The sequence below is a fragment of the Sus scrofa genome, chromosome 13, assembly GCF_000003025.6.
Source record: "Sus scrofa isolate TJ Tabasco breed Duroc chromosome 13, Sscrofa11.1, whole genome shotgun sequence".
In the NCBI taxonomy this organism is placed as follows: domain Eukaryota; kingdom Metazoa; phylum Chordata; class Mammalia; order Artiodactyla; family Suidae; genus Sus; species Sus scrofa.
This window is the reverse complement of record NC_010455.5, coordinates 23,733,699-23,759,863: the sequence shown is the minus strand read 5'-3', so window position 1 is coordinate 23,759,863 and position 26,165 is coordinate 23,733,699. Positions and strand designations below refer to the sequence as shown.

The 26,165-nt window shown below is 41.2% G+C and overlaps 1 protein-coding gene across 3 annotated transcripts in view; it reads right to left on the bottom strand.

Moving 5' to 3' along the window:
* Positions 1 to 24,298, bottom strand: part of WDR48 (WD repeat domain 48) — a 50,747-nt gene extending 26,449 nt beyond the window's left edge. For 2 of the 3 annotated variants that reach the window (XM_003132119.4, XM_013981476.2), the window contains exons 1-7: positions 24,214 to 24,298; positions 12,569 to 12,709; positions 10,323 to 10,401; positions 8,329 to 8,411; positions 8,082 to 8,211; positions 5,790 to 5,878; positions 5,028 to 5,129 (exon numbers count right to left, since the gene is read on the bottom strand). In XM_003132119.4, the coding sequence (XP_003132167.2) occupies positions 5,028 to 5,129; positions 5,790 to 5,878; positions 8,082 to 8,211; positions 8,329 to 8,411; positions 10,323 to 10,401; positions 12,569 to 12,709; positions 24,214 to 24,261 (672 nt within the window). In that variant the 5' untranslated portion in view covers positions 24,262 to 24,298. The remainder of the gene's footprint in view (positions 1 to 5,027; positions 5,130 to 5,789; positions 5,879 to 8,081; positions 8,212 to 8,328; positions 8,412 to 10,322; positions 10,402 to 12,568; positions 12,710 to 24,213) is intronic. The other variant, XM_013981475.2, reaches the window with a different exon arrangement.

Genomic DNA, 26,165 nt, shown 5'->3' with positions numbered 1-26,165 from the left:
CTACTGAGAGGACCCCAAAGCAAAAATCCAGGCTTGCTACTTAACCTCTGTGACCCTGGGTAATTCCCACATGAACCTCAAGTTCAACGTCCATTAACACAAAATGTGGACCCTTAGCATTCAAAGTCAACACTGGAAATTCTGACAATTTCTAAAGGCTTAGGACTGTCAACTATATAGAAGCTGCTGGCACATAAGTCAAGGCTGAGCACATTGTGAGTATAACAGAAAGAAATCAACCACTCCATGTTTGCATTCAGCATGCCTGGTATTCTCTCCCAGTTACTGTGGTGACTTGAGGAAGGGGACAAAAACTTATTCTTTGGGGGAAAAAATGGCCCCAAGGAGAAAAGCAACTGCTGGTGCTGATGTATGAAATTAAGTAGGCAAAGAGCTTCAAAGAAGAGATGATAGTCAAGGGCTGGGAGACCTGGATGTTTGAATAGATGAGACCTTCAGGAATATTAAGGGTTTACTGATCTGCTCTGTGACATGACAGGGCCATCAGAACTCTGGACATGTTTAGTTAAATAAACACATACTTGGAGTTCCTGTTGTGGTGCACTGGAAATGAATCCAACTAGTATCCATGATGCAGGTTCAATCCCTGGCCTCACTCAGTGGGTTAAGGATCCTGTGTTGCTGTGGCTGTGGTATAGGCCAACAGCTGTAGCTTTGATTCGACCCCCAGCCTGGAAACTTCCATATGCCACAGGTACGGCCCTAAAAAGCAAAAAATAAATAAGTAAATAAAATTAAAAAAAAAAAACAAAAAAACACATACTAACAGACTCCCCTATAAGCTGTCAGGAGTACCACTGCCTTTTAAAAAAAATTTTTTTTTTTAACATTTTTGCCTTTTTAGGGCCACACCTAAGTCATATGGATGTTACCAGGCTAGGGGTCAAAACGGAGCTAAAGTTGCCATCCTACATCAGAGCCACAGCAATGCCAGGCCAGGGATTGAACTTGTGTCCCCGTGGATACTAGTCGGGTTTGTTACCGCTAAGCCATGATGGGAACTCCACCACTGCTTTAATTACCATTTCAACTAATTCACAAGAGAGCCAAGAGACTAACCAAAAAACAAACTGTCAGGAGTTAAGGTCACAAGCAGACCTTCATCACATGTGTAGGAGCACTGTGGCAATCTAATAGGGAGAATGCAGGGAGGAGCTCCCCATTCCAGGAAGAGATGTCACTCTTGGGTAGCAAAGCTGTTAGTAAAGCATTGATCACTCAGATCCTAGACCACGTATCTACAGGGAGTAAGGTCCAACAACTTTAGTATAAGGAAGGCAAAGATGATGGGTTGGTAGTCTTTGCAGGCTGGGCAACTTGCAATGATAAAGAGTTAAGTCCCAAATCCAGAAGGCACAGCTGAAAGCAGATAAGGAAATATAGAGTGTATTAGAGTTCTATATGACCCCTGATACAGAATACAGGGGTGATATAGAAATAATCTCTGATGGTAGTCAGTATTCTAAGACTGCTAAAAAGCAGACCCCCAAACAGACAGTAATCATTTTAAAGTACAGTGATGAAGTTCCCTTGTGGTACAGTGGGTTAAGGATCCAGCATGTCACTGCAGTGGCTTGAGTTGCTGTGGTGTGGGTCTAATTCTTGGCCTGGGAATTTTTTATATGCCACAGGCACAGCCAAAAAAACAAAACAAAAAAAAAAAGGTAATGTATAATGCTCATGAACATCTCTGCAGATTGGGTATTATGGTTGAGGATGTGCCTATTTTATAGGAATTCTAGTGCCTGATGTCCTATAGGAGCCAGAGGAGTCCTCAAGACATTTCCCACAGCCTCCACCCTTCCACTGAGTAAACATGAAGACTACTATATTATGAGGTGGCTTCCTGGGACTAAGAATACTCCAAATGGTTCTGCTAAGTCACCAGAATAGGGACTATTAGGAAAAAAGATTCTATAGCCTGAACAGGTGCTGTGTGTTTCTGCTCATGTTGATGAGAGGTAACAGTGTACTGGAGCCAGGTTACTGTTGACCAACACAAAGTGTTTTTGGAATGATCACTTAAACATAATTGTAATTGTCAAAAGAGAGCAGCCTAGTGGCAAGGTGGGGCTAAATGTGGCTTAGTGCTCAGCGACCCCTGGACCCATAAGCTAGGTTCAGCAGCACCTGCATTAAGAAGAAAAATCCTGTGAGTGACATACAAGGACGTGACCGACTTGAGCTAGATGACTGGTTGTCCCAGCTCCTCAAGAAACTGTCCAAGCGAATCCAAAGAATGAAAAATCCAGGTGGCTTGGCCTAGTAATATGGCACCAATCAAAACAACTGCAATGTTGACAGACCACAAATAGTAAGATATGCTAAATATCTAACTATAACAAAGGATGTGATGTAATAGGATGACATACGTGGGATTCGCTGGCCTACACACATCTTTTTTTTTTTTTTTTTTTGGTCTTTTTGCCTTTTCTAGGGCTGCTCTCTCGGCATATGGAGATTCCCAGGCCAGGGCTCCAATCAGAGCCGTAGCCACTGGCCTACCCCAGAGCCACAGCAACGCGGGATCCGAGCCGCGTCTGCAACCTATACCACAGCTCACGGCAACGCCGGATCCTTAACCCACTGAGCAAGGTCAGGGATTGAAACCGCAACCTCATGGTTTCTAGTCGGATTCGTTAACCACTGCGCCACGACAGGAACTCCAAGGCCTATACACATCTTATACATATACATATATCGTATGTTAGACGCTTTCAGGGCAACTCTGTAGGATGCAATATAAACTCTGCCAGTAACTGCTAACTCTCTTCCATATTGCAAGAGTTTGAGAATCAGTAAGCAAAGGTTCTTTTTTTCTCCTCTCTTTTTCTCAATTGAGTAGTTGTCTACTTGATCAATTCCCCAATATAATTGCCATGCTCTTGGTGGTTAAATTTACATTTAGTCTCTAGCTGCCAACAATAAAAATGAATGGAGGTACTACAGGAGGAATGATATCTGCTCAATTATGCACTCTAAGGCTGAAAGGCAGCTTTTATTTTTATTTTTAAATTTTATTTCATTTTTCTTTTTCAGCTCCCACCCCCACCCACTGCATATGGAAGTGCCCTGGCCAGGGCATCGAATCAGAGCCAGAGCTGCGATCTACGCCACAGCTGCAGCAAGGGTGGATCCTGAAACCACTGCACCAGGCCAAGGATGGAACCAGAACCTCCACAGAGACAAGTTGTATCATTAATCCAGTGCACCACAGCAGAAACTCCAAGGCAGGTTTTAAAGAAGTATCATATCACTGTCTCTGCTTTCAGTAAGTGCAGCTAACCTCAGGAGAAGTGCATTTGTAACTATACATGCTACTTATATCATCTTAGGTAAAAAGACATTAATAATTGTCTATAGAGGAAACAAGGCATAAAGTGTAACAGATAGGAGAAGATTTAAGAAAAGTCTACCAAGACCACAGCCCCCTTCTGGAAACCATCTTGTCCATAGCCCCAACTTAAGGGCAGCCCCATGGAGACCATATGATCCAGCTCAATCCTGGACATGGACAACTATCTTCAGTGTAGCCTAGCGCCTACTGCAAGACAGTGAGGAGCTGACTGCATTGGGCTTTTTAGACTTGCATGAAAATGCTGCTACAAAGAAACTCAAGAGTTCTAGAAAATGGCATGGCTTACAGGTAAGAATATACTTATCATTTCTACTCTTCTTATCAACTATCCTAAATATTATGATTTCCACTTTGCAGATGAGCCAAATAAGGACTAGCAAAGAAGACTCCTCTCGCCGAGGCCACATAATACATTAACCTCAAGATCCTTTCATATCTCCAAAGACCTTCACAGACATCTTTAAGCCTCTCTGCCTAGTTCTGAAAAATGATTTCTTTCCTTTGGCCAGTTTTTCGAACTTTCCTTTCACCTCCGGAGACACAGGTTTCTCTAATTAATGTGCGTGGCAATCTCCATGACATAATTTCCACAAGACTAACACACTGATGGTTGTTTCCCATCTCATCACATTCCTACTCTCCCTCTTCTTTTTTTTTTTTTTGTATTTTGTCTTTTTGTTGTTGTTGTTGCTATTTCTTGGGCCGCTCCCGCGGCATATGGAGGTTCCCAGGCAAGGGGTTGAATCGGAGCTGTAGCCACCGGCCTACGCCAGAGCCACAGCAACGCGGGATCCGAGCCGCGTCTGCAACCTACACCACAGCTCACGGCAACGCTGGATCGTTAACCCACTGAGCAAGGGCAGGGACTGAACCTGCAACCTCATGGTTCCTAGTCGGATTCGTCAACCACTGCGCCACGACGGGAACTCCCTACTCTCCCTCTTCTAACCCCATCATAGTCAGTACCAATTATCCCTGCCCTATGAAAAAAAGGCAGGGTTATGTGGTAGAGGTATGTCATACACAACATAAAATGGTGCTCAGTTTTTGTTTATTATCAACACTGATGAAAGTTTATTTTTCTACTGCTACAGAAGAGACAGAATTGCGATTTATAATTCACTAATTATGTGGCCAACAGGGTACTAATACATGTTCAAATGTTACCAAAATGTTTTTCTTTGAAGTGCTGACTCTAAGTACTATATTAAATAACTAAACCTCCAGACCATATCTACATAGTCAACTGATGAAATCTGCCCTGAAACCAGACCCCCCTGTGAAGGAATTTTCCACTTACTACATTGCCAGAGAGCATTCAATACCAAAGCTTCCTTTTGCTTTGCAGAGGGAACATTTTAAATTATTTTAGCCTAAACATATAAGTGCACATATCACCTACGTTAGAATTATTCTTAGGAAATCCCTTCTTTAGCCTTTATTTAAAAGTGATGCAAACAGAGTAATTTCAAAATGGGGATTATTTTATGTGCAACTGAGTATTTTAAGAATTTAAAAACTAGACCAAAGTTTATAGGTGTGGCTTTTGGTTCAAACCAACCATGTAACGATATATAAAGTGGGGGAACTTCTGTTGGATGAAATTTTTGACAAGGACAGTAGGTAAATGTTCATGTGAACTGCATACCTGTGTGCCATCTCTGTTCAACAGCAATGCTTTAACATTATCTGTGTGCCCTTTAAGCTTCATTAGTTTTGCACATGTTCTTGGATCCCATACTCTTAAAACCTGTGAATTTTAACAAAGGATTACACAAACTGAGTATATACATAATCAAATTTAAATAATAGATGACTTTTGTAAATTAAATAACTATTAAATTCTAAGAGGTGTCTAATTCCAATAGACAGGTGTCCAAGGCTCCCAACTTTTTTTTAAGTAGGAGAAAGCCTTTTTAATGTCAAAAAATGCATAGCCCTAACCGATACCACCAGCCACCCATCACTATACACGACAGTAATTATACAGTTAGACTCTCATGTGCTCAAATAAAACATTTTAGTATCCACCAGGCAAAACCACTGTCTATGTATTCTGTAATTACACAGATCAAATTATTTTGGTTTGTTTTCTTTTTTTTTAAATTTAATTTTTATTTTTTTTGTCTTAGGGCTGTACCTGCAGCATATGGAAGTTCCCAGGCTGGGGTCAAATCAGAGCTACAGATGCCAGCCTATGCCACAGCCACAGCAATGCCAGATCTGACCCACATCCATGACCTACACCATAGCTCACAGCAACACCAGATCCTTAACCCACTAAGCAAGGCCAGGGATCGAACCCATGTCCTCATGGATACTAGTAGGGTTCATTAACACAGAGCCACAATGGGAACTCCAGTTTCTTTGTTTTCTAGTGTTAAAATATTCACTTTAAGTTTCCCCTTACCTTCTCAGTGGACCCTGATACAATGATTGTTCCCAGTTGATTCATGGCCAGGCTATAAATGGAATCTTTGTTCCCACTTAAAGAAGAAGCTATTAAGGATAAATGGAGCTAAATGTTAAAATCATCAGCTGTTTAGTAGCTAGTCAGCACAAACTGCAAGTTTAATTACTCGATTTAGAAAATCTTATCTTTAACATTACTCTAAGGAAACGAAATCTACCTACAATGCAGATAATTCTAAATAATAATACTGTTAACAAAATTAACAGCTCTTCTTGAGCATACACAAGTGCTCAATAAATATTTGCTAAAATGAACTGTACAGCCATTTAAAAACTATCTGCATAAGTACTGTATTTTCAGAGATATACATGTGCTAATACATATGAAAATTGGTTAAACTCACTATGTACAAGAAAACACAAATCAAAAAAAATACGATTTTCACCTACCAAGTCAGATAAAAAAAACAAAGCAATATTTAATTCTCAAAAAATAAAGTTAAAATGGCACTCTCATACATTATTTGTGGAAGGATAATTTGGTACAACTCTTCTGGAAGGAAATTAAGTAATATATAGATAGAATCATATTCATGTTCTCTGATTCAGAACCCAACCCCACTGAAGTATGTTTATAAAATAATCTATATGGTACGATCCTAATTTTACAACAAAGAATAAGTAAAAACAACAAAATACTGAGGTGTTATGAATAAAGGAATGCATGTAAAGTATTTAGAAAAGTAACTGCTTGTATTAAGTGCTCAATGTTAGCTGTTAATATTATTTCCAGAATTATATTTAAAAAAACTTTTTGATATGTCTAATTTCTAAGCAAAACATATCTGTTGCAGAATCTATAACCACTAACTAAGTCTGGTCTTTGACCTGGGTACAATCTTACTATTTTTTTTTTCTTTTCTTTTCTTTTTTTTTTTTTGTCTTTTTAGGGCCCCAACTGTGGCATATGGAGGTTCCCAGGCTAGGGCTCAAATTGGAATGGTAGCCATTGGCCTATGCCACAGCCACAACAACGCCAGATCCGAGCCTCATCTGTGACTTACACCACAGCTCCAGGCAACATCAGATCCTTAACCCACTGAGTGAGGCCTGGAATCGAACCTGCATCCTCATGAATGCTAGTCAGATTCACTTCCACCGAGCCAGGATGGGAACTCCAACAATCTTACTCTTTTTGCTTTGTTCCTGCCTGTGAGTGTCTCTTTCAGGAAGGCCTTACATCTAGAGAGAGCTAAATGATGTATCATGACAGCCCCTGGCAGACTGCACAGGTGAAAAATCACAGAGAACAAGGGGAGAATAGTGTTTGACCTTCACATATTTCCTGAGAAAAAGGACAAAATAATATTCAAGAAATTATAAACACCAGTCTCCCAACTTGCCCTTCATGGTACATGCTAGGTTATACAAGTTTTAATAGCTGTGGCAACATGAGTATTCCCCAGTCATGACAAATTGGACCTATTATGTAGGGATCTAGATAGTTCAGGCCCATATCCTGAATACTGACCCACTAGGCCAGGCTTAGCTGAAAATGCTCCTAAGAATCTCTACTGACACCTTCCTTAGAGTACTCTAATAGGCTGGGCTAAGTGTGAGGCCAAGTTTCAAGTCTAGACTTGTTTGGGTCTGACTAAGTCATCTGAGATCTCTTAGGCTGATGAGGCAACCATGCTATTAACCTGCTGTGAATACCTCTGAATTGCCTCTAGAAGCAGCCCAGCCTCCCCGAACTCTTCTGGAATTGGCTGGATTCTTTAGGGCAGCTGTGAAAGTGTCATGAAATATCGGCACTAAAAACCTTTCTTTCCTTTGGGTATTTTCCAAGTTGGCCATTAATTCAAAGACTTTTGGTATATGGTTAACATTTCTAAAGTCAAAAACTGCCAACTTTGCCAAGTAATCACAACTTGCATCAATAATATCTGCCTAGAGTATGGCTTTTGGCCAGACAAAGCTGTGGGATATACAAAGTAACAGGACAGATACTTCTATCCTATAGGAGCTTACACTTTAACTAGGAAGCTAACACACGCACATGTGCAAAAATAACCAGGTAACAGCTGGAGAAGTTACCATTTTTAGATGCAGTGAGGGACTAGCTCTTTGTTGTTCAATCATACTCCTGGTAGCTAGAACACTACAGGTGGAAGCATTCTCAAAATATAAACGAGTGTTTCAAGGCAACCCTATCAAAGATGTTTTATAAACCATTTTCTATTTATGTCAATTGGACCACTTTCAAAGAAATTTTTTTCAAACACCTTACTTGTGACAGTGTTATTTGAGGCAGTCAACGCTGTTAGAGTATTCACATCCCAAAGGAATATTTGTCTGTCCAACCCAGCCGATGCTACCAGTTCTTTATCCTTGGCATATGCTAAGGCCTTTACGTAATCCTGAAACAGAGCACACATACTATGATCTGCTCTGTAGAGAAATAGCAAATGAGCCACATAAAGCACTGAGATCCCAGTATTACACTGAAGATACTGAAAACTGTGTTAGTTGTTTACCTTATGTGTCCTTAATGTTGACATGCAGAATCCTTTATGTGCATTCCATACTTTTACTGTTGTGTCAGAAGAAGCAGATATTACTAGAAGAGACAAAGAATTGACACACCCTTAGTAGTGTGACTTAGTACCATTTAAAGACTTAAAACAATGTAACACTGTCCCATAGTTTCATAGAAATAAAATGTTCATACATAAATATATATTTGAATGTTTATAATATTCTTAACATCATTTCAAACATCTTTATATTCATACATGCACTTATACATATCTAAAAGCTCTTTCTAAAACCTACTGCATTTTTGTCTCAAATATGTGTGTGTGTAAGTGTATATATGTATATGTGTCTACATATATATATATAATATAGGTACACACACACACACACACACACATATATATGGCCATATCCATGGCATGTGGAAGTTCCTGGGCCAGGGATCAAATCTGAGCCGCAGCTGTGACTTATGCTATAGCTGTGGCAATGACAGATCCTTAACCATCTGCACCACAGTGGTAACTTTTCAAATATTTCTTTCAACAGGCAGGGCAAATTTTTTTTAATGTTCCAGCTGAAGGGGCAACTAATCTGATTGAGAAAAATTTCTTTAACATAGACTGCAAAACCAAGAAATGGATTTTACATAAGAACAAAAAAAGAGATACTAATAAGGCTAAAAGAATACATAATGTATGAGTCTATTTATATACAGTGAAAATGCAGGCAAACTAATCAATAGTATTTAGAAGATATAAGAGCAGTTACCTTGGGACAAGGGGTAGTGACTGAATGGCTGGCATAAGGGGGCTTTTGGTAATCTGTTTCTTCTTCTTCTTTTTTTTTGGCCTCCCCCTTGGCCTGTGAAATTTCTGGGGCCAGGGGTTGAACCCACACCATGGAAGCAACCCAAGCTGCTGCAGTGACACCAGGTCCTTAAGCCATTGTGTCACCAGGGGAGCTCTGATAATCCGTTACTTTTTTTTTTTTTTTTTTTTTTTTTTTTTTGTCTTTTTAGGGCCTCACCTGCAGCACATGGAGGTTCCTAGGCTAGGGGTCGAATGGGAGCTGTAGCCACCAGCCTATACCACTGCCACAGCAACATGAGATCTGAGCCTTGTCTGTGACTTACACCACAGCTCATGGCAATGCCAGATCCTTAACCACTAAGTGAGGCCAGGGATCAAAGCTGCATCTTCAAGGATGCTAGTAAGATTCATTTCCAGGGAGTTCCCGTCGTGGCGCAGTGGTTAACGAATCCGACTAGGAACCATGAGGTTGCGGGTTCGGTCCCTGCCCTTGCTCAGTGGGTTAACGATCTGGCGTTGCCGTGAGCTGTGGTGTAGGTTGCAGACGCGGCTCAGATCCTGCATTGCTGTGGCTCTGGCTTAGGCTGGTGGCTACAGCTCCGATTCGACCCCTAGCCTGGGAACCTCCATATGCCAAGGGAGTGGCCCAAAGAAATAGCAAAAAGCCAAAAAAAAAGATTCATTTCCAGTGAGCCACGACAGCAACTTCTGGTAATTTGTTTCTTGATGTGGGTATTCAACTTGTAAAATCTTATTGAGCTGTATTCTCGAGGTGTGTGTGCTTTTCTGTATGTATATTATACCTCAATAAAGAAGCTTATATATGGAGTTCCCGTCGTGGCGCAGTGGTTAACGAATCCGACTAGGAACCATGAGGTTGCGGGTTCGGTCCCTGCCCTTGCTCAGTGGGTTAACGATCCAGCGTTGCCGTGAGCTGTGGTGTAGGTTGCAGACGCGGCTCGGATCCCGCTTTGCTGTGGCTCTGGTGTAGGCCGGTGGCTACAGCTCCGATTCAACCCCTAGCCTGGGAACCTCCATATGCCGCAGGAGCGGCCCAAGAAATAGCAACAACAACAACAACAACAACAAAAAAAAAAAAAAAAAGAAGCTTATATAAAAAATGAAAAAGATATCAAATTGAATTAAAATCTCCCAGAAGCCCAATAATCCAAAGAAATACTTACATGTTTTTCCATTACAACAGAGTACGATGTCATTTACCCAATCAGTATGGTGTTCCATAGATGCTATATATGGATCTTGCTGAAATTAAAAGAAAAATCATAAAAAGGTCATTAGTTTTTATTAGATGAAATATCTTACAAATTATAGACATGTATATATTTGCCAATTAATGTGACACTGCTCTGAGGTCTTAAAATTGACAACTGAATTCAGAGTAGAATTTCATCAAACAATTAATGCTTCCATATGATAGATGTAAATAGAAGTTTTGTTTCAGGACAGTTTTGTTGCTGATGAAAGCCTAGGTTTCCAGGACAAATGCTTAATTTTTTATGCCTTAAGTAAGGCTACAAGATCTGGGTCAGGGACAAGTGCAATAGGAAGAGGTTCACTAAAAAGGATGGAACATGAACAAATCTGCAGGCTGGGGGATCTGACTCAGTAGTGGTGAAGGCTCAAAGCAGACAGCATAGGCAGAAATGAAACTGATGAAAGAGGTGAGGAGTCTAGCCTGACTGCAGAGGGAGATAGATACACTTCTGCTCTTAGCTTCCTACTGCTGTTTTCCCCTGTGAACGAGATGTTTCCTCATAGTATCTACAGTCCTTCAGAGAAGAAATGGAAGTCGAGGGCTAAAGGATCACTATTTCAATTCAGCAACTCAAAATTTTTCAATTTCTTTCACTTGGCTTAATTACCAGGAGAGTATTTAGTTACATCCTACGTCGAAGACAAGACAAAAAGAATAGCTCTCTACAAAGCCTGTTTGAGAAATGGTGCTATTCAATTTTGTCATAAAATCAAGACCAGGAGGAGATGTCTGAGAGCAAGATAGGCACCTTTTTAGATTCTTCCAGGTTAGTTCTTGTGACTGTTTTTCTTAATTTGTTTGAAATACTGTAAACTTCCAGGAAGATGACATTCCAATTCAAATATAAATTCCAAAAATCACTCCAGAGCCACAGTTTTCTTACTTTCCATGTTTTTAACATTGGGCCACCACTGTTTCCACTAGTTAAAGAATTCAAAGCCCACTGGACCAAAGTCCATTTAAAGAAGCTATCCAGGAACTGTGCAGAGTAGTGGTTCTTTTTCAGACAGAACATGAGACTTGAAGAGCTCACTAGAAGACACAGACTTAAAATGAAAGATTCAACATCAGGGTTTCAGTGTTATATTGGATTCCTACTGTCACTAACTAGCTATTTAGCCATGGGTTTCTTTGAGCCTGTTTTCCCATCTATGAAAATGGATTATAACATCTGCCTTGAAGGATTATTGTGAGAATTAAAACATTGGATATGAAAGTGCTAAGAATGTCTGGTACAGAGCTAGGAGTTCAAGAAGTGCTCCTTCTCCTTACCTGAATCTTCATTTCTATGTCATTCATAACATAGGCATTTCAACAACAACAACAACAACAACAACAAAAGGAGCTCCTTTCCATTTGACTGGGGATTTATCTTTATACCTAATTAAGTCCTATTCTCTGTTTTCATATTTTTACACCAATTGTATACAACATAATAAGGCCCTATGGACTTTGTGGGCACTCTAATCATCACTTTTTTTTTTTTTTTTTTTTTTGGCTTTAGAGGACCACACTCAAGGCATATGGAAGTTCCCAGGCTAGGGGTCAAACTGGAGCTGCAGCTGCCGGCCTATGCCACAGCCTCAAGAGCATGGGATCTGAGCCATGTCTACAACCCACACCACAGTTCACAGCAATGCCAGATCCTTAACCCACTGAGAGGGGCCAGGGATCAAATCCACATCCTCATGGATGCTACACAGATTTGTTTCTGCTGCAGCACAACGGGAACTCCTCTAATCACTTTTAAATGAAGAAATCAAATATTTAAGGTTAATTATAAATATAAAAGCATATTCAATCTTTTTTTATACTGAAAATGGTTGCCAAGAAGCTTTTAGGGAACACATTTAAAACAGAAGAATAAATCGTTGAAAAGAATTCCTCCATCAGACAAATCTCCTTACTTTTTAGAAAGAGTTCTTATCACAAACCTAGTTTATAGAGTCCCTCCCTTAGCTAAAACATTTCTGAAACTCCCATGGGGTGTTTTCCTCAGAGGCTTACTGAATTCTGGTAACTCTGTCTTTATTTATAGAATGTGCCAAATAATTCAGTGCTCAAAGAGATTAAATCTGAAACTGTGAAAGGTGCCATATTAGACCAAAATTTACTGAGTACAGATTTAAAATATAAATTTAATCCCTGCCTTACCTTGTGCTGATTGACACTCCATATTCTTATAATGGAGTCTCGACCAGCCGTGAAAAGTCTGTTTAGTGCTGGGTCCAGCTGTAGGGCATTGACTCCATTTCGGTTGTACTTCTCCACTTCATCTCGAATAACATAGGAAACCTGACAAATACGTCAAGATTGGCTGTTTATGAAACTATAAAACACGTGATAATAAAATGTAGCCTACTAATGGCCAATCTGAAATTCAAAATCCTAAGTTTTCCAATATAAAACTTATTCCCCAATCCAATAAAAATTTTATTTTACTCTATACTGACTAGAGGCCTGAGGAGAGAAAAGTGACATTAATAATTAACCAAGCAAAATGAAGTTTTGCACACCAATAACACAAAAAACTTTTCCTTCAGGGCACTTTCCCATATTTTGTTATTGTTGGTAACCCCTGTCTGTTCTGCAAGAAAACCCTAGAGAACCAACCCAAAGCAATTACAATTAAGAAAAACTCAACAAGCTGGCTGGCAGCCAAAAGCAAAACTCCTCTAGTCTAATGAAATAACCAGTTAGAATATAATACATGGGGACCTCATTTATAATAGCAACCAAAAGAAATATCTAGAAATTCCTTTTGCAAAAAAGATACATTATCTACAAGACAAAGTATATAAAAGAAAACCTTGAATAAAGGAGACACGCCATATTGTAGCACAGGAAAATTCAAAATAAAAATTTTTTTCCTAAATTTGTGAATCTAACCTGACTTTGGTCAGAGTTTCATTGCATTTCTTTCTGGGAGTTGACAAAATATCTTAAAAGGCATATAAAGCTACCAGAATTACAATGGAGGACCACAGGAGGAATATATAAAAGGATCAATGGAATAAAACAAAATTTAGAAACATATTTTCCCATTATACATTTTTTATTTTGATATAAATAGTATTTCAAGTCAATGAAGTCATGATAAATTATTTAACAGATTATCTAGGGACATTTAGTAATTCTATTGGAAAACATAACATCCTTTCTCCAAATCTCAACCAAAATAAATTTTCACATAAAGATTGAAACTTAATACTCTAATCATAAAAATACTTTCAGAAAGTATTTACAGAGTCTCTACATAGAAAAGGCTCAGGTAACATGACAAGAAAGATGGCAATTCTTACAAAGGAAAAGAGCAATGCTGATCTGACCAAACACAAGCCATAACTTTCAATACATATACCAATGTTCACAGCTGTATTATTCACAATAGCCAAAGAATGGGAACAATCCAAATGTCCAGCTGACATGGGATAAACAAAATATGGTGTATCAACACAATGGAATATTACTCAGCTATAAAAAGGAGAGAATACAACATGGATGAATATTAATACATCATGCTAAGTGAAAAGGCCAGTTACAAAAGTTCCATATATTTTATGGTTCTTTTATATGAAATGCCCAAAATAGGTAAATCCACAGTGACCAAAAGTAGAGTAATGGTTGCCAGGGGCTTGGAGGAGAAGAGAATGGGGAATAACTACTCCTGGGTATGGGATTTCTTTTGGGGGTTAACAAAGATGTTTTGGAATTAAGTGATGAATGCACTTTGTGAATATATTAAGAATCACTGAATTATATACTGTAACAGGGTAAATTTATGTGAATTTCATCTCATTAAAGCTGTTACTTAGAATGTCAAAAAATAATGAGCAAAGTAGAGTTCCCACTGTGGCACAAGAGGATTGGTGGCATCTCTGTAGTGCTGAGACAGGTTTGATCCCCAGCCCAGAAGAGTGAGTTAAGGATCCAGCATTGCTGCAACTGTGGTGTAGGTCATAAGTGTGGCTCAGATCTGATCTCTGACCAGGGGCCTTCATATGCCATGGGGTGGCCAAAAAAAAAAAAAAGAGTAAACTTACAAGGCAAACACCTAACTGGGAAAAAAAGAAGTAAATACAAAAGACAAAAGTTTATTCTTGATAACATACGACAGATTCCTTTGAAAACAAAAGAGGAGCAAAGATCATGAACAGGAAATTTTTTAAAAAGAAAAGAAAATGGTCAATAAACACATAAATAGAGACATGAAAAAGGCCAGGGCTGTATATACAAAGACAAGGGTGTTGTCTTAACCCAGCCTTCTGGGTGCAAGTAACTATAACTGAAATCTACTCAAATGAGCTTAAATTTTTTTTTTAAGGAGATTTTAAGATGAGAATTTAACAAGGACACAGAACCCAAGGGCAGGAAATACAATATGACTCATAAGAAACATTTTAAAAATAAAATCATGGCACTTCTCTGCTGAAGCTTTTCACTGCATTTTAAAGTCAAGTACAAATTCCTCACATGCTTTGCTCTACCCTCATCCTCACTCACCTCAACTAACTTCCCCTACTCTCTTTCATGACAGTCACACTAAACTCCTTCCTGTCTTCAAACACATCAAACTCTTTCCCAACCTAGGGACTTCAATTTTTTTTTTTTTTTCTTTTCTTTTCAGGGCCACATCTTAGTTCCCAGGCTAGGGGTCAAATCAGAGGTGCAGCTGCCAGCTTATACCACAGCCACAGCAAGGCCGGATCCAAGCCATATCTGTGGCCTTTGCCACACCTTGTGGCAACTCTGGATCCTTAACCCACTGAGCAGGGCCACGGATCAAACTCACACCTTTAAGGACACTAGTCAGGTTCATGGGTTTGTAACCTGCTGAGCCACAATGGGAACTCCCAGGGCCTTCAAATTTACTGTTCCCTGTGTCAAGAAGATTCCTCACCTCTCCAATCCCCACGGGAATACTATTCCCCCAGCTTTCATCTCATCTTGCTCACCTTCACCCTCCAGGTCTTAGCAGAAAAGTCACTTTCTCTAAAAGGTCTTCCCTGATCCCTTTCCCCTATCACTTCCACTCATTTCTTCTGCAGTTTTTACTACCCTCCATATCTTTTTTGTTATATCTTTTCCATTAGAAGAAGAGCTGCAAGAGGGCAAGGAATTTGCCTGCCTTGTTCCTCCCACCACTGTATCCTCATTACAGTTTCTGGCATATAAAAGGCATTTCATAAATATTTGTTGCATGAATCAGATATTGAAAAGCTATCAGGGAACAAACTGGCTTCAAGGTCACTTTCAGTATCTCTCAAGGTCTTTTTCTCTGGGGCATCAAGGCCCCTTATTTGCTTTTCTTTTTTTTTAATTTTTTATTTTTTTGTCTTTGTTGTTGTTGTTATTGTTGCTATTTCTTGGGCTGCTCCCGCGGCATATGGAGGTTCCCAGGCTAGGGGTTGAATCGGAGCTGTAGCCACCGGCCTACGCCAGAGCCACAGCAACGCGGGATCCGAGCCGCGTCTGCAACCTACACCACAGCTCACGGCAACGCTGGATCGTTAACCCACTAGCAAGGGCAGGGATTGAACCCGCAACCTCATGGTTCCTAGTCGGATTCGTTAACCACTGCGCCACGACGGGAACTCCTCTCCCCACAATTTTAGAATCTTCTCTTTTTACTTGTTTTTTTTCCCCCCTTGGGGGAGGTCTTTATCATTATCATTTTTACCTCCCCCCCACTCCTTGTTTTTCCTTTTTTGGCTACCCCTCAGCAATATGGAGTCCCAGGCCAGGGATCAGATCCAAGCCAAAGCTGTGACCTACACTGCAGCTATGGCAATGACAGATCCCTTTAACTCACTGTGTCAGGCTGAGAAGTGAACTTGCGTCCTGGCACTGTAGAGACGTCACCAATCCTGTTGCACCACAGTAGGAACTCCCATTTTTTGGTCCTTTTATGAATCATTTTGATTTGCACTTTGAAAGTCCTTTCAATCCAGAAACTTTCAGCTCTGGGAAATCTTAAATAAATTCATTAATAATGGTCTCTGTTTTCTTTGCTTCTTCTTAAACTCTCATCAATCAGATGTTGGAACTTTCAAACTGATCCTTCCTTTATGCATTCCAAGTTCTCTATCCCTGTTTTTTTGCTTACCTTTGTAAGACCTCCTTTACTATTGCTTAACTTTGCTATTATTTTTTTTAGTAAATTTTAGTATGATATACAAAATAAGAACAATATCTTCAATAAAGAAATAGCTATACAGTTCCTGCTGTGGTGCAGTGGTTTAAGAATCCGACTGCTGTAGCTCTGGTCACTGCAGAGGCGAAGATTCAATCCCTGGCCCACAAAGTAGGTTAAAAGATCCAAGGAGTTCCCGTCGTGGCTCAGTGGTTAATGAATCCGACTAGGAACCATGAGGTTGCGGGTTTGATCCTGGCCTTGCTCAGTGGGTTAAGGATCTGGCATTGCCTTGAGCTGTGATGTAGGTCACAGACGTGGCTCAGATCTGGCATTGCTGAGGTGTAGGCCTGTGGCTACAGCTCCGATTAGACCCCTAGCCTGGGACTCTCCATATGCCACGGAAGCGGCCCTAGAAAAGGCAAAAGAGACAAAAAAAAAAAAAAAAAAAAAAAAAAAAATCCAGCATTGTCACAGCTGTGGCTTGGATTCAATCCGTGGCCCAGGAACTTCCATATGCCTCAGGTGCAGCCATTTAAAGAAAACAAGAAAAAAAAATTGGGAGCCCTCCTACACTGTTGGTGGGAATGTAAATTGGTGCAACTACTATGGAAAACAGTATGGAGGTGGCTCAGAAAACTAAATATAGAAACTACCATATGATCCAGCAATCCCATTCCTGGGCATATATACAGATAAAACTACAATTCAAAAATATACATGGATTGCTATATTCATACCAGCACTATTCACCATAGCCCAGACATGGCAACAACCTAAACATCCACTGACAGACGAATGGTTAAGAAGATGCAGTACACAGAGAACAAAATAATGCCATTTGCAGCAACATGGATGCAACTAGAGATTCTCATATCAAGTGAAGTCAGTCAGAAAGAGAAAGACAAATACCATATGGTAGCACTTATATGTGGAATCTAAAATATGGCATAAATGAACTTATCTACAGAATAGAAATAGACTCAAAGACATGGAGAACTGACTTGTGGTCACCAAGGGGGAGAAGGGGAAGGAGTGGGATGGACTGGAAGTTTGGGTTAATAGATATAAACTTTACACTTAGAATGGATAAGCAATGAGATCCTACTGTATACCATAGGGAACTCTGTCCAATCTCTTGGGACAGAACATGATGCAGGATGATATGAGAAAAAGAATGTTGTGTGTGTGTGTGTGTGTGTGTGTGTGTGTGTGTGGGGGTGCGCGCGTATGACTGGGTCACTATGCTGTACAGCAGAAATTGGCACAACACTAAATAAACTGTACTTTAAGTAAAATATTGATTAAGCATCCATCAGTTGCCATGCTCTATCTAAATGCTGAGAATACAGCAGTGGGCACAGAAGCCCTCCTGGAGCTTTCATTCTAGCAGGGGAAAGAACATTCCAGTGGGGGAAAGATAGCAAGTTAAATGAGTTTTTTTCCTCAGGATACAGGCAAGCTTTGCAGGTAGAACAGATGGAAGTAAAAGAAAAGCAGAAGGTGCCAGATACAGAAGCAATAAATGAGTGAACAAAATCTTGGAAAAATTTCATTTAGGCAAAGTCAAGAGCACAAACAAAGGCAGAGAAATGAGGAGTCATACCTGTCTTGATTTGCTTTAAAAAAAAAAAAAAAAAGAAGGTACTTATAAGGACTCTTCAAGGGATGGGAAGGCAGACCTTCAGTAGGAAGTATGCATTTGGAAGAGAGAATTAAAAGGACTATGACAAGGAGAAAAACAACAGGGTAGCCCCCGCGGTGGCAAATATCTGCTTAGGTTACACTAGGAGAGTCTCCTTCCAAACTCATTCGGGTTGGTGGCTGAATTCAACTCCCTGTAATTGCAGGCCTGAGGGCCCTGCTTCCATGCTGGCCCTCAGCCAGGGCTCCATCCTTGCTCCTAGAGGCTGCCTGCAATCCTTCTCATGGTTTCTATGTCCCCTCTCCGGCAACAGAGGGTCCCTCTCATGCCTCACATCTCTGACTTCTGTCTCTAGCAGAGAAAGTTTTTTCATTTTTAAGAGCTCACATGATTAGATTGGGCCTACTGGGATAATCCAGGATAATCTCCCTATTTTAAGGTCTGCAGCCTTAATTACATCTGCAAAATCCTTTTACTCATGTACCCATAACATATTCACAAATTCCAAGGATTAGGGCATGGGCATTTTGGCAGGGGTGGGGGGAGCATTCTACCTAAAACAGTAACTAAACAATTTTTTGTGTGAAAACAAATGTGGATATATTACATTCACTTGGAATGAGTACAAAATTATATATATATATATATATATATATTTTTTTTTTTTTTGGTCTTTTTTTGCTATTTCTTGGGCCGCTCCTGCAGCATATGGAGGTTCCCAGGCTAGGGGCTGAATCGGAGCTGCAGCCACCAGCCTAGCCACAGCAACGCGGGATCCGAGCCGCGTCTGCAACCTACACCACAGCTCACGGCAACGCCAGATCCTTAACCCACTGAGCAAGGCCAGGGACCGAACCCGCAACCTCATGGTTCCTAGTCGGATTCGTTAACCACTTCGCCACAACGGGAACTCCCAAAATTATATTTTTACAAATAGAAGGAAGACCTAAAAGCATTCATTTCAGGCTCACAAAGAGGACACTCTGGGTTATTCCTCCCAGCTTCCTCAAGGTTTTTGCATTAACTCACCTCCACTTGGATGTCTAATAGACATCTTAATCATGGCATGTCCCAAAACAAGCCCCTGATAGTCCTCTCCAAATGAGCTTTTCTTGTAGTCTTCCCCATTGATGGAGTTAATGGCAACTCCATTCTTCCAGTTGCTCAGGCTCCTAACCTTAGTGCCATCCTTACACCAATTTCTCTCATCTCACTTCCTGTCAGCAAGTCTTGTCATCCAGAATTCAACCACTGCTCACCACCTTGGGTGGAGCCACTATCATACTGCATCTGGATTTCTTGCATAGCTACTAGTCTCTGCTCTGCCATTGCTCACCTAACAGTCAGATGACTCTAACAAACATATTTCTTCTGCTCAGAACCCACCAACTGCTTCCCATCTCATTCAAAAGGAAAAGCCAAAACCCTCACAATGGCCTGTAGTGCTCTACATAATCTGGCCTGCAGTTACCTCTCTGATTTTATCTCCTACGCCTCTTCTCCTCACTCACTCCACGGCAGCCACAAAGGCATCTTTATTATTCCACAAAGAGGCAGGTACATTCCCATCTCAGGTCCTTTGCATTCAATATTCTCACCGGGATGCTCTTCCCCCAGGTGGCAATCTCAGTTCCTCATTTCCCTCATTTCCTTCAGATCCCTACTCAAAAATCAGCCTCTCAGGAAGGCCTTCTCTGGCCACCACATATAAAATTTCATTTCCTCCTCCTCTGCTGCCTATCACTTCCTAATCATTCTTTGACCTTTAAGGGCTATTTTCCCCCAACATTTTATTATGAAAAGTTTAGAGCATTTATAAAAGTTGAAAGAATTACACAGCAACCATCCATATACCCCTCACATATAATCAACATTGTCTGGAGATCTCGTTGTGGCTCAGTGGGTTAAGAAGCCAACAATGTCCGTGAGCATGTGGGTTTGATCCCTGGCGTTGCCCAGTGGGTCAAGGATCCGGCACTGCAGCAAGCTGCCACGCAGGTTGTAGATGCAGCTTGGATCTGGTGTTGCTGTGGCTGTGGCAGAGGCCGGCAGCTGCAGCTCTGAACTTTCATATGCCACAGATGCAGCCATAAAAAAAAAAAATTCTATATTTGCCTTATCTCATACCCATCCATTATATATCTAAATTCACACATTTGTCTGATCATGTTTTCTCCCCTTCTCCTCATACTCACCTCCAGTCTCCTTAGAAGTTGAAGATGGTTGGGTATGTGCCCATTCTTCATTATGTCTACAATTAACAAGCAGTATGTTTGGACAGTTCTCCACTTTTTTTTCTTTCTTTCTTTCTTTCTTTCTTTTTTGCCACACCCAAGGAATATGGAAGCTCCTGGACCAGGGACTGAATCCAAGCCTTAAGGTGCAACTTAAGCTGTGGCAATGCTGGATCCTTAACCCACTGCACTGGGCCAGGGATTGAACTGGTGTGGCCACAGAGACAAGTCAGATCATTAACCCACTGCATCACAGCAGGAACTCCTGCACTGGTTATTTATTAACATTATAAGTCTCAAGGGCTCTTTCTGGTCTACTATTTAATAATGGAGCTCGGAGCTTCTGCGTCTTGGTACAAAACACAGAGAGCAAAGAGGCAAAATATATCTCTGTAGTCATATATATTTTATCCAAAATAGATTTTTTTTTTTTTAAGTTGATAAGAGCAGGAGTTCCCGTCATGACTCAGTAGAAATGAATCTGACTAGTATCCATGAGGATGCAGGTTCGATCCCTGGGTTTGCTCAGTGAGTGTTGCCGTGAGCTGTGATGCAGGTCTCAGATGTGGCTCAGATCCAGCGTTGCTATGGCTGTGGCTGTGGCCAGCGGCTACAGCTCTGATTGGACCCCTAGCCTAAGAACCTCAGCAGAAACAAATCTGACTAGTATCCATGAGGATGCAGGTTGGATTCCCGGCCTTGCTCAGTGGGTTGAGGATCTGGCGTTGCTGTGAGCAGTCGTGTAGGCTGCAGATTCTGCTCAGACCTGGCATTGCTGTGGCTGTGGCCAGGCCAGCAGCTACAGCTCTGATTTGACCCCTAGCTTCGGAACCTTCATATGCTGTGGGTATGGCCCTAAAAAGACAAGAAAAAAAATTATTAAGAGCAAAGAATGTCATAAAAAGTTAAAAAATACAAAGGTTCATGTATTTTGAAGTAAAAGACACCCTGTTTCCTGTCTTACCTATAATCACATAATGCAATATTCCATAGATATCACTGTTGCTATCCTTCCAGACTTTGAAAATGCACTATTTCCTCTGTAGAAAAGGGACCATGCTATGTTGATTTCCTATTTTGACTTCTGGACACCTTTCCATTTTAATAATACAGATCAAGCTTATCTTTCTAACTGCAAATTAATCTACTGTATGAATGTACCTAATTTATCTGCCAATTGACTATCAATGAACATTTAGATTTTCAGTTTTCACAATGACAGGATTTCTATAATATACACCCTTGCATATTTAGAGAAAGATACATACATATGTACTTTTGTAAAACAATGTTTTAGACAAGGAAGAGCTACATCAAAGAGAACGTGACCTGAATTTAAAAATTTGATAAACAACAAAACACCAAACATTGAGTATCATGACTCCATTTAGAGCAAAAAAAAAAAAAAAAAAAAAAAAAAAATCACACAAGTCAGATACACATACATGGTGCAGTATAGAACATCAGTTTTCAACCTGTGACAACTCTGCCCTCCAGGGGACATCTGAAAATGTCTAGAGTCAATTTTGGTTGTCACAACTGGGAAGGTGCAAATGTCTAGTGGGAAAGCAGGATGATGCAAAACAACAGCCTTCCCACAATAAAGAATGATCCAGCCCAAGATGTCAGTATCGCTCAGAGTGAAAAACCCTGGGCTAGGACTATATATCACACTCTCCAAAGCAGTTTTCTTTGAAGAGTGGAGGACAATTATCGTTTATACTTTTGTATCATTTGTGGGTTTTATTTTGTACTTTTGCAGTGAACATGCACTAGTTTAAAAAACACTTCCATAAACAAAAGTTCTCCCTCATGATGAGATAAAAACAATCTCATGGCTTCTCATTGGCTTTACACCTTAGTGACAAATTTTGAATGCAGCTAACAAGACTCCCTGAATCTTCTCTGCAGCACACTAGTCTTAGGTGGTTCTTGAATGCTCTTCCTAGGAAGAAGCTTCAAGTCACTTCATCAATCTTATAGCAATACCTATTAAGAATGAGGTGCTAAGTGCTGATCCCCAAACTCTAGTTCTGTACTCCAATCAGTGAAGACTGAAATTATCATCTCCCTCATTCTGCATACAATAGCTCACATTCGGCTTATTAAAACACTCAGTTTTTCCACACATGCTACATACAGCTAATTTACATTTTCTCCATCCTGTACTTTTATGCTTTATAAGACTAATTCCAAGAAACTAAGACATCTGATTAGCTCTCCTTATTTCCCTAAGGAGTGTACCCACTACTCCAACGTCTAGAATATAATTAAATTAAAATTCTGAGTTGCATTTTAGTCAGGAACAGACTTTACCAACTGGCTTGGATGCTGGGGTTACTTAAATCCCATAACCGATGCATTTAAAAACAACCTAGGAGTTCCCGTCCTGGCTCAGCGCTTAACTAACCGAAATAGCATCCATGAAGACACGGATTTGATCCCCGGCCTAGGATCAGTGGGTTAAGGATCCGGTGTTGCCTTGAGCTGTGGTGTAAGTCGCAGATTCGGCCTGGATTCTGAGTTGTTGTGGCTCTGGCACAGGTCGGGGTGGGGTACAGCTCTGATTGGACCCCTAGCCTGGGAACCTCCATATGCTGCAGGTGCGACCCTAAAAACATAAAAAAAAAATAAAAATAAAAAATCACCTAACAGGGTAAGCTACTTCAGATTTTTACTAATGTCATCCAATGCAACAAACATCTAGTGAGTGATTAGGACACTGTACTGATCAATGAGATCAATAAAACAAAGAAGTGAACTGGCCAGGGGACTTTATGGCCTAGAGCTATTTCTTGGGGTTACCTCAATGAAGGAAGCCCTTATGTAGACTACCTATTAAACAAACACTCACTGATTTCAACCTGTAGAACTACAATGCTGAGTTTTACAAAGAAAGCCCGGTTGTTACTTATTCCTATACTCTCAATTCTTTGTACATTTTAGGGCCTAACCTAAGTGCTCAGTAAATGTTTAACGAGTAAGTGCACCGTACTATATACAAAATACCTGCAGGTAAACACCTCTAATAGGACTTTTTCTCCTTCCATCGTTTAAAATAATAGGTAACAGTACTCTTAAACATTCCCAAAACAAAAGCGTATTCACAAAGGGATAAAACATACACAGAAATGTTAGGTAAATCTTTACCCCTGGATAATACGTCAGAGAAACAGAAAAGATTCAAGGATGCATACGGAAGATAAAGAAATTAAATTCCAAAAGAATGAGAATTTTAATTCCCCACTAGCACCAGCACACTCCCACATCGTTTCTACCTCGTGGAGGAGAAAACGCCGGCATAAAAAGAAGGCAGGGGGCTCCGCAGAAGCCCTAGGGGGCTTAGCCGCCCCGCCACGCCCCCGCTCGGGCCCACTCTTTCCGCCACTCGGTCGCCGTGGAAGCAACCGGAGGCCTCTGCTCCGACGCGGCCCGGCAAGCGCTTAGCAGACAGTAAAGGGGGAGGCAGGTGGGCGGGGAACAAGCCCAGCCCAACCCCGCAAGCTTCAGCCTAAGAGAGAGCGGGCGACCCAAGACTCCGGGCTCCCAACCGAGCGCCCAAGGGTCCTGGGAGTGGTTCTTGGAGGGTCCAACCGGTCGCCCCCCACCCCCCGCCCCTTCCTTAAGCCGTTAGCGCTGCGGCCCCACCCCTCGCCTCCGTTCGTGCCTCGTCCCACTCGCCCCAAGCCGCTACCCCAGCCGACTGAGGCCCGAAGCATCTGCTTGCTAGGGGTGGGCCCGGGGCTGCCAACCACAGCCGGGAGGTTGAGGAGCCGGACTCCCCTACCTGCACTTTCCTCCGCCCTGCCGTGTTCTGCCGGTGATGGGCCGCCATCTTGCATGTTGACACTCCTACGTCACTTCCGGAAGTGGCTCGGACCGGGCCTCTTCCGGAAGTCCTGCCTCTTCCCTTTAGCCAAGGGCTAATTGTTTCTGAGGCCCGTGTGGCTGTGTGGTGGAGACGGCCTTAAATGCAAAAAATGCTGATAGAGAAAGAGCCCCTTTTTGAGCCGGGGTAGCAATCTGAGTCCAGCTCTGGGTAGACCCGAACACTGGCTTGCGCAGTTCTCCCGAGTGTGTCTTCCAGAGCCCCAGTAGTTGTAAGAAAAGCGCTGGAAGAATTAATGGGGGAGGTGGGCACCCGAGAGGCCACCTCCATCCGCTCAAACTTTCGTGAGCAGCCAAGGGAACCGACAGATTTCCCACGTAGTATCTAAAAAGGTGTTAAACTATAAACCGGCCTGAAAACGGAGATACAGAGGTGACCCCATTTTCAGGAGGCGCAAAGTATCCATTTAAATAAGAGATAAATTGATGTTATGACAAAAACATACACACTAGTTAAAGTTGTATACAGAGATGACTTTCTAAGCTCCAAATCTTCAAGGAGTTGGGGCACACTCTAGTATCTAATTTAAATCATCTTTTATACTGGAACAGTTAGACCTTTCTGGATGAAGGTTTAACTTGAAGTTTTCCTGACATTAAGCATAGGTCTTGGGTAATAATTCATGGTCAAAGGCTAATAGTTTGGCCAGATGGTCAAGAACATGGAAAGAGTGAGACTGGAGCATGGATAAGGAAGTTTTGGAAAAGGCTATGGTGACAGACCTTGCAGTGTGAATCTTAAGAATCATATAGATGAAATGAATTGCCTTTTTTTTTTCTTCCTTTTTTGACCACTCCGTGGCACATGGAGTTCCCTGGCCAGGGATCAGATCCAGGGCACAGTTGTGATCTATGCCGCAGGGGCAGTAAGGCCAGATCTTTTAAACCATTGTGCCAGGCTGGGGGTTGAACCTGCTCCATGAATTGCTTTTTGGATTAACCTCAGCTTGCTTTTTCAGGCTCAGTGCTTGCTTGGTGGAGTCATGAATGAAGTGACAATGGTAACAAGATTAGCATTGGGATCATCAAGCCACTGCTGAGTGTGCAGTTTCTTAGCACCAGGGACCAGTCCTGAGCTGGTGATATACCTCATGTTCCAGGAGGATCAGCCAACCACTTGAAGGCAAATGGATTCCATGGGCCCTCCTCGACCATTGAAGAAGCAATACTTATTTGTCCTCTCTGAAATGTACTTACTCTGAGTTTAGAATTGCTTTTCCTGCTTTCTGTACTCTATCAGTACCACCACCTGGGAACTTACTAAATGTTTTATACACTGTCATTGTGTCTGACACCATATTGCTTCTGATCAAGAAATTCATTCTGTGATGAAAGAAGCAATGCAATGGGCTATTGCTGGTAGAATTCGTTGGTTTAATTGTATAGTCTATCACCAAGAAGCACCTGGTCTTATTGAATACTTACATGTGGTGCTTTCTGAGAGTTAAGTCTTTTTGGTGCTGTGTTATAGGATGCAGTATATGCTTAGAACTAGTGTCTAACATTTGGTGCACTTTCTTCCTATTCCTGTTAACTATTGCTATATAACCACCCCAAAACTTAGTTTTTAAAAAATAACTTCAACATTTTTTTTTTGCTTACGAATCTGTAATTTGTGCAGGGCTCAGTAGGGACAGATTATCTCTGTTCCACTTTCCTCTTGATGCCAGTTGTGGCAGCTAAAAAGTTGGGAGCTGGTATCATCTAAAGGCCCACTCCTAACATGTCTGGTGACTGATGCTGAAGCTGTGGCCAGAACCCCACTCACAGCCTTTCCACAATGCTGTTTGATTCCTCACAGCATAGTAGATGGGTTCCCAGGGCAGGATTCCAAAAGAGAGAAATCCTGGT